Source organism: Terrapene carolina, unplaced genomic scaffold (genome assembly GCF_002925995.2).
Source record: "Terrapene carolina triunguis isolate 2854851 unplaced genomic scaffold, T_m_triunguis-2.0 Scaffold229, whole genome shotgun sequence".
Taxonomy (NCBI): domain Eukaryota; kingdom Metazoa; phylum Chordata; order Testudines; family Emydidae; genus Terrapene; species Terrapene triunguis.
The window spans coordinates 1,299,401-1,308,422 of NW_020664580.1; the positions used below are offsets into that span (position 1 = coordinate 1,299,401).

General features: G+C 41.3%; 1 protein-coding gene across 1 annotated transcript in view; it reads left to right on the forward strand.

The window, feature by feature from the left end:
• The window catches only part of LOC113407595 (collagen alpha-1(XIII) chain-like), a 109,588-nt gene that overhangs the window by 43,310 nt on the left and 57,256 nt on the right, over window positions 1–9,022 (forward strand). The window contains exons 6-8 of the mRNA XM_026656373.2: window positions 3,330–3,467; window positions 4,044–4,070; window positions 7,330–7,392. Coding sequence (XP_026512158.2) covers window positions 3,330–3,467; window positions 4,044–4,070; window positions 7,330–7,392 — 228 coding nt within the window. The remainder of the gene's footprint in view (window positions 1–3,329; window positions 3,468–4,043; window positions 4,071–7,329; window positions 7,393–9,022) is intronic.

Sequence of the window (9,022 nt, forward strand, 5' to 3'; positions counted from 1 at the left end):
CACTAACCTTTTCTCTGCTCACTTCTCAGAGTTGGTAAGACAACTCCCACCTTTTCATGCTCTCTGTATGTGTCACACGGCTGCTACTCCGTAGCCTTAACCATTGGCTTTTATGCTTTTACGTGCTCTTCATGTCAGTCCTAGTGCTTGTTGTGACAGATTATAATGAATGGTGAAAGAGTAGCTTTATGATAGGCCATGCAAGTTGGGTACATGGATTTGCATAAGGTTTAGAATTTATTTCAGAACTTACAAATATAATTCCTCTAAAACGTTCACTTCCTATGACTCGAACAGTATGTACAACTTCTAATTCATAGACTTTAGGGCCAGAAGGGATAATTGTGTCTGATCTCTTGCATACCGCTAGCCACTCCCCATAATCTCTGCAGCAAGTCCATAATGTCTAGTATATCTGTTAAAAACTATATCCTTTCTTGATTTGAAAAAATGTGATGAAGCTTCTTAAGTCTCTCCCTGTAATGCATCTTTTCCAGATTGCAGATAATTCTTGTAGCCTTTGTTTGCTCTTTCCCATTTTTAAACATCCTTTTTTATGTGTGAACACCAGAACTGGACCCAGGATTCCAGTAATGGTCTCACTAATGCTGCATTCAGAGGTAATACCATCTCCCTACTTCTAATTGATATTCCCCTGCTTATAGATCCGAGGATTGTGTTCACCCTTTTAGCTACAGCATCACACTGGAAGCTCACGTTCATCTTTTATGTACCATCCCTGCCTAAGTCCTTTTCAGGACACAGTCCCTCATCTTATAAAAGTGACCTACATTTTTAGTTCCTAGATGTATAACCTTTAATTTGGCTGTTTTAGAACACATGATTTTCCAACAAGCCATCCAGGTCAGCCTATCTAACTGATCTGTCTCCACCGTTATTTACCACTCCACCAATTTTAGTGTTATCTGCAAATTTTACTAGTAATGAGATTATATTTTCTTCTAGAGCATTGACAAAGATATTGAACAGCACTGGGCTGAGAACAGATCCCTGCAGGATCCAACTAGAAGGGCTTTCCTTGGATGGCAATTCCATATTTACAATTATTTTTGCAGTCTATCAGTTAACCAGTTTTTAATTGATTTAATGTGGGCTACATTGGGTTTTATATTAAAAAAAAAATTAATGGAGATATCCTATCTCCTAGAACTGGAAGGGACCCTGAAAGATTATCAAGTCCAGCCCCCTGCCTTCACTACCAGGACCAAGTACTGATTTTGCCCCAGATCCCTAAGTGACCCCCTTAAGGATTGAACTCTCGGTTTAGCAGGCCAATGCTCAAACCACTGAGCTATCCCTCCCCCGTTTATGTAGCATTAACTTTTTTTTAATCAGAATGTCATGTGGCACTAAGTCAAAAGCCTTACAGAAATCTAAGTATCTTATGTCAATACACTTACATTTACCAACAAAACTTGTAATCTCATTCAAAAACAAAGTAAAGTTTGCCCAAGAGGATTTATTTTCCATAAAATCATATTGACTGGCATTAATTATGCTACCATCTTTTAATCCTTTACTGATTATATCCCATATCAGCCTTTCCATGATTTTGTCCAGGACTGATGTCAGGCTAACCTGTCTGTAATTTCCTGAGTCTTCCCATTTACCCTTTTCAGTATTGGCATGGCATTAGCTCTTTTCTAGTCCTGTGATACATCTCTAGACTTCCAAGATCTATTAAAAATCAATACTAATGGGTCAGAGAGTTCCTTGGCCAATTCTTTTAATACTCTTTGATACAAGTTATCTGGTCTTATAGATTTTAAAAAATTTAACTAGATATTGTTTAACATACTCCCTAGTTATTGACAGAACAGAAAGATATGCTTACATTATCCTGCTTCTTTCCAAATACAGAACAAAAATAATAATTGAATACTTCTGCCTTTTCTATTGCATGATTGACAATTTTACCATTCATCTAGTTTTGGACCAATACCACTGGTAGGATTTAGTTTGTTCCTGATGTGTGTAAAGAACTAGTTTTTATTGTCTGTGAGAGGGTGTTCTGGTGCTTTGTGGGGTAGATACTTTAGGAGAGGATTCTATATTCTATAAAACTCATTGTTTTGTATGTGGTGTGATAAGGGGACTGAAGGTGATATAAATGGAATATGAAAGATCATCTTGTCTTATGGAGGGCATTTTATTTTTCTGTGTGAGCTGCAGCATTTGGTTTGTGTGTTTGTTTTTGTTTGTTTGAATTCCATTCTGGCTCTCTTTTGGGAATCAAAAGGGCATCAGAGATTCCTGACACCTGGGAATCAGTTGGATTGCCTTAACCACCAATTGGCCAGAAAGACAGGGACTAATTGTCCTGGTTTAAGTCTCACCTGGCCTCTAAAGAAAGCAGAGTCTAGAGCCAGTCAGGACCAGAGAGGGGCCAGATAATAATTCTCCTGTCCGTGGAAGGGGGCAATTCAAATATTGAAAGCTATTGGCTTCCTGCTTCTGGATGGTGGGGCTAAAACCTTGGAAGATTGCAGGCTAGAAAACCCCAGCTAGGGAACTGAATTCTGCCTTTTTTGTTTTGTTTTGGTACATGTCGTCCTCCCAGTTTTGGGGAGGACAAATTAAAACTTGTATTCCACCTTTAAGAGGGAGATAAAGCATGGCTATGACTTTTTTTAAAAATAGAAGCTAGACCCACCTCTTGGGATGTTCTTTTGATATTGTCCTTTACCCTGCTGGTCATTGATGTCTTTAGCTTTCCTTATCAACTGTCTGTATTTACTAACTGCTGATTTGTACTCTTTGCTATCAGCTTCCTAATTTTTTCCATATATGTGGTAATGGCTGCTTTCACTTCACTTACCAGGTTGATTTTTTTTTTTTTTAACCAAAGAAGCCTTATTTCATGATCGCTGAACTGTGTGTGTGGTGAGGCAAGGGTGTTGGATTTTTTTGGGGTGGCTAACAGAGCATTCTTAAATAGCTACCCATTATTAACATTTTTATGTTTAAATTTTCCTCCCACTCAGTTTTGTATGGGAAATTGGCTTTTTCAAAGCACCAAATGTATATGTTGCTGGTTGGGGACTATATTCTGTCTGCACATAACTGGTGAAATTAGGTCATGACCGCTTGTACCCAGGCAATCATCCCATTTTAGCTGAATGATCAATTCATCTTGATCAGTCAGAACGAGGTTTAATACCCTGAGTTGGTTGTAATATATGTTGGTACAGTGCCTGGGGCCCCATTGTGCTTAACTGGTTTGAGGCCTGTAGGTATGATGGCAATATATGTTAAAATAATAAAAAGAAAATAATAAAAACCTATTATTGTATATTATACATTCTTAGGGTCAAAAAGGTGAGAGAGGTGAAAAGGGAGAGCAAGGGCCGCGAGGACCACCAGGACAGTCGGAACTAGAAGAAATGCAGACAGGGATTCAAGGACCCCCTGGGCCTCTAGGAAAACCTGGGCGAGATGGTGAACCTGTGAGTACTACATCTCTATTGAAGCCACACACATCATCTAGAGAGACCAATATTCATTTATCACACACAGGTGAAGGGCTGATTCTCTACTGCCTTGCACCCTGTGTAGTCAGAGTGGGTGTTTAATCATACCACATCAAAATAGTAGTCTTCTGCACATGTCAGTGGTTCTACAAGGTGCCTGGCCATGGCGATTCCGGACCAAAGGGTGTAAAACACAACTGCTGAGGTGTCAGCCAAGCTCCTCAAGGATGGCACTTGCATTTTGAGAAATGTTGGATGGACAGGTTGTGTAGCTCCCAAGAAGCATGGTTTATGTATCCCCTGTAAGCTGCAGCTTATGGATAAACAGAGTGTTTTATACTTCACTCTCTCCTTGATCACAAATACATGCCCCCAATTAAATACGTATACAAAATAGTGCACCCGGTAACACAATGCAGATCCCAATTCTGTTTTGATATTTTGTCACAGCATGAAATGCTGGCCATTAAGATGCAGTGACTTGTTTTTATCCCTCTTCTTCTACTTTATACATGTTCTATGTACCTTTCTAAAATGGGTGTTTTCTTTTAGGGCATTCCTGGTAAAGATGGATTGCCAGTAAGTACCTTTTTCATGCATATTTTAGTTCGTTGAAGAGAAAGAAACCTAGCATGTCTTTGTCAGACTGACACTCAGCTAAGTTTGAGCTTAAGCTATACAATGCTGTTTTGCAACCCTGTTCTCAATAGGCAGTTTGGTATCTGAACTGCTGCACTATGTTATAATGAAAAGCAAGAAGACTGTAATGTTTCAAAGGTGCATCACAAGCATTTGGGACCCCAAGATGACCATCCTTGACTGATCACAGGTCTGTTTCACACTGATAGACTCCAGGACTTCTGAAATCATTCTTCTGTTTTGTGAATACTGTTTAAGGTTGGCAAATAGCGTGAACTAACTCCTTCACCATGACTTATGGCTGTCAAGCTGTGTTTGTAACCATTATGTAAACAAAGGGATGCATTGCAGCCTTCAGTTTCCCAGCTGCTTCTCCCTCCAGTCCCTTTCTTCTAGGCCTTAATAGGGTGTCGGCCTATAGGATCTTGTGTAGCTAGTGATGAAGGGCTCACTTGCTGATTCACGCTGGCTGCCAGACGAGGTGGGCACTTCGTGCTCCAACCCAGGTTTATACAAGAGCTCTCTCAAGGGAGAGGGAACTAGAAGGAAGACGAGGGGAGCCCTGCACAGACCAACCCTTTGAGAAGCCAAGCTCTGGCAGGAAGTTTTGTTTGATGCTATTTAAGTTAGTATAAAGGAAACCCCAAGAAGAGGATATACTTGGACCCTTTTCAGTGTATGTACTGTGTTAAGAGCAAGGTGAGAACAACATGTGATTACCCGCCCTAAACTACAGCACTCACCCAACTCCCAGCTGCTTCCCCATCTTCCACTCCTAACCTCAGCTGGTACAATCCTTCCTCCACAGCTCCCATCTGCCTTCCCCACCCCCATTCCTCTGTGTCCTCAACTCTATCACATTAACTGACCCACACCACCTGCCTCACTCCCTGGCTCCACCCTGCCCACAGCTACCACATACCCCTGATCACCACTTCTCCTTGGCCCATTTCCCATCTCCTCAATTGCCCTGTTGTTCCTCCCTCCCCTGACTTAAACCTGCCTCCCAGCTCCTGAAACCCACCCAACCCACTTCCACATTACATTGTCCCAGTGCATTTTTCATCTGCTGTTGTTTGGTGTGATCTTCCTCGATGCTCAGGTGTTCCCTAATGGCTTCTCACCTGTGTCATTCTGTCAACCTTCCTCCATGCTCCCAGGTCTCTGGCTTCTCTTCTAGCTGCCTCATTCCATCCACTCTCCCAGAGTCAAGTGTCCCCCCACTCTCTTCTCAGCTGCTATGACCCATGTGCCCTCTGCAATGCTCTAGTGTGACATATCTTCCAGCTACCTTCCATTTTCCCACTCCCCATCCTGTTGCTATATTTTCCATCCTCCCTCCCTCTCACAAGGAAGCATCTGGGTGAGGATATCATCTACCTCATGTACCCCTTTCCCCTTCCAGAAATCTCCTACACAAATGCTAAAAACTTTGTCTGTTTCTGCCCTCTGTATACACTCCTCAGGGCAGGGTCACATTTTTATAATAGTCAATACAAATAATCCAGTGGTGAGGGGGTTAATTATTCAGCCCAACAGGCAAACAAATGCTTCATCTAGCTGCAAATCTCTGTTCATACTCCACGCTCAAAGAAATCTAGTTATTATTGCACAAGGTCAATTCATATTTAGGAGAAATTTTTTATCATTAGAAAAGCTGTACCAGGCAAAGAAGCCGACCTTTTTAGCTTTGCACTATTCTTTCTTGCTCTTAGCATTTTAATTTTAAGCAGAACACATTTTTTTAAACAAAAGCCATGACAAAATGTTCTGTGGAAAATGCTTCAATTATATAAAGTAATTCGGAATTTTATTTCTGCGGGAGCAACACTTTAAATTAACCTCTGCATGTTTGGATATCTTTTTCTTTTACAATTCTCTGTGGTATAAAGAATCATATTTCCTCCCTTAGCAATCTTGTTGCAGCTTTACTTATGTTCGGAAACCATTTTGTCTGTGTGCAATTAGGCCCCTATCCTGCTAATACTTTCACACACGCTCAACTATGCTACTGTGAGCAATCCCATTGAAATTAATGTACTATTTGCAGTAGTGCAGGAAAGCACATGTGCAAGTGTTGGCAGGGTTGGGGCCTTAGTGCGTAAAAAGCATTTTGCCATAACCAATTAATCAGCAGAGAAATCAATATTAACCACCAAGGAAAAAAAATGAAATCCTGTGGGTACATTTGAGTCTTACTGCATCTAGTTCATGGATCTTTACAGTTAGTGCAGTGCTATCATGGTTAGACTCTGACAGTGGATACGATTAACACACACCATTGTCCATATTTCCTTAGAGAAAAAGTTTACAAATGAACATAAATCTGAGCTTCATTTTCCTCTGGATTTCGTTCCAGAATCTTAGGTTAGCTGGCTAATTCATTGCACTTGATAGCCTTATCCTGCACCACTTAAAATCAGTGGGAACTTTGTTATAGACTTCAATGAGCAAAGGCTCAAGCCTTATATAGAACACAGCATATGCATATTGTATTCGGGGGGGAAATACACCAAGGGATAAGCGGGTTATTTGGGTTTGGGAGTTGAGATTTATTAGAACCCTGAGGGTTAAAAGGAAACTTGAGGTCTAATACTGCAAGGTAATTTCTGTGAGATGCTTAGCACCCATTGAACTCAATGGGAATTGAGGGTGCTCAGCATGTTGCAGGATAGGGCTCTAATGATTCCAGTAGGAGATGAGTGGAGTCAGCACCTCACGTTGAGGCATGCTGCATGTTGTGTGGCACCTCGATTAGCAGCTTACAGCAGTATATTACGTAAGTATTTCCACGGGCAAATATCCGACTGTCCTCTTCCCTACTGCCCATTACCTTGGTGTGAAATTGAAACTGGTGACCTTCCAATGTACATTTTGGAAATGAATAATTTGGGTCAGGTGAAGACAAAATGTCAGCCTGGAATCTGCCTACTATTATCACATTGAGGAAATGCAGAACAAATAGAGAACTATTCCAAGAGTTCAGGTAATCCTCTACTGTCTTACAAAAGGTCTGCTAATATATTAATCAGTCACAGATACCTGGGAAAAATCAGGTGAGAACTTTGCACACTTTAGCTTCCTTCCAAATAGACTATAGCAACTTTCCTATGGGCACTTTTTGGTTTTCTAAATATCCATCATTTATAGGAATTATATTTTAATGGAAAGAAAATATTGAATAAAAATGTCTTTTTAGGGTGAAAGAGGTCTTCAGGGATTGCCAGGGTTGAAGGGAGAGGATGGCCTTAAAGGAGAAAAGGTATGTGTCCTATCAGTGTCTAAGAACCAATTGGGTTAGCTACCATTCATCTTTTGCTTTGAGTTAATTTGATATGTTCTGAAAGGAAATAAAATACAGAAAGCATAAGAAGAATTTATGTACCCTTCTCCCCCACCACGCATCTATTCAAAGACCAGTCACAATAAAGCCCTAAGGATTTTGCCAGAAGATGTATAAATATGGCTTATATAAACAGTTACGCTTTCACAGGAATATGTTAGTTGGAGAAGATAAATGTGTAACTCTTAATAAAAGAAATGAGACTCAGTTGGAAAAATTGCACTATTATGTGTGCAAGGCCCTTCCTTTTCAGTTTTTAGTGATTTCTACCAAAAAAAAATCCTGTTTTGTAACTAATTTTCACCTGAATTTTGGAATACTCAAGTACATGAAAATACTGATTATATTAAGAAAATCCAGTGCATTACATTAGGTAGAAATGTTTATGTTCATACTTTAGTCCAAGTGTAAATGTGAGGTTGTCAAATAAGTTAATGTAGTAGAAGATATATATATACACACACACACACACACACACACACACACACACACAAAGTATGTATTTGTACTGTTAATATACAATTCATGAAGTAAACCATGGCATTAAACTGCTTTTACTTTCAATACTCTTACTTTTTTCTTTGTTGCTTTTTCTCTCTCTCCTCCGATCCTCCAATATTAACCCCAATATTTACCCAGAAGTTAATATTTTGTGCCGATTTTCACCCACTTAAAATTTTTCGTAATAAACACCAATACATTTCTGAGAAATATTAAACAAAAAATGAAGGGCCTTGTATGTGTGACTGTGACTATGCTCTGCCAGATAAACTATGTAGGAGATTAGAGTACAGTCCTATTTTAGCCTTGCAGAGTAGCCAAAATCAGTGTTCACATTTTGAGGTGACTACTCCTGTCTCTGCTGAGCTGAGGGTAGCTAGTGCAGGTGAATTAATTGCTGCATTCCATTTGAAAAATTCAGCCAGCAATTTAGACAAGTGGACAAATGAATCATTAATGTTAACTGGTCAGTGTTTCATTAACAAAGTGTGAAGCTGAATGCAGGTTAAGTTGAACAAGTGGAACTTTATTAAACCCTGTGCATTGCTCTGTCCACATGGCTGTGTTACTTCCAGCCTAACTCCCCACCTTCCCTGTTTTCCTGGTGTCCTTCAATAGGGTGACCAGGTGTCCGGTTTTTGACCGGAACATCTGGTCGAAAAGGGACCCTGGGGGCTCCGGTCAGCATTGCCGACCGGGCCGTTAAAAATCCGGTCAGCGGTGCTGCGGAGCTAAGGCAGGCTAGTTCCTATCTGTCCTGGTACCGCGCTGCGCCCCGGAAGCAGCCAGCAGGTCCGGCTCCTAGGCAAGGGGGCCACAGGGCTCTGCGCGCTGCCCCTGCCCCGAGCATTGGCTCCGCACTCCCATTGGCCAGGAACTGCGCCCAATGGGAGCTGCGGAGGCAGTGCCTGCAGGCAAGAGCAGCTCGCAGAGCTGCGCCTCCGCCTAGGAGCTGGACCTGCTGGCCGCTTCCAGCAGGGCCGGCTCTAACTTTTTTGCTGCCCCAAGCAGCAAAAAAAAGCGCCGCCCCCCCCCCCCCCCCCCCCCC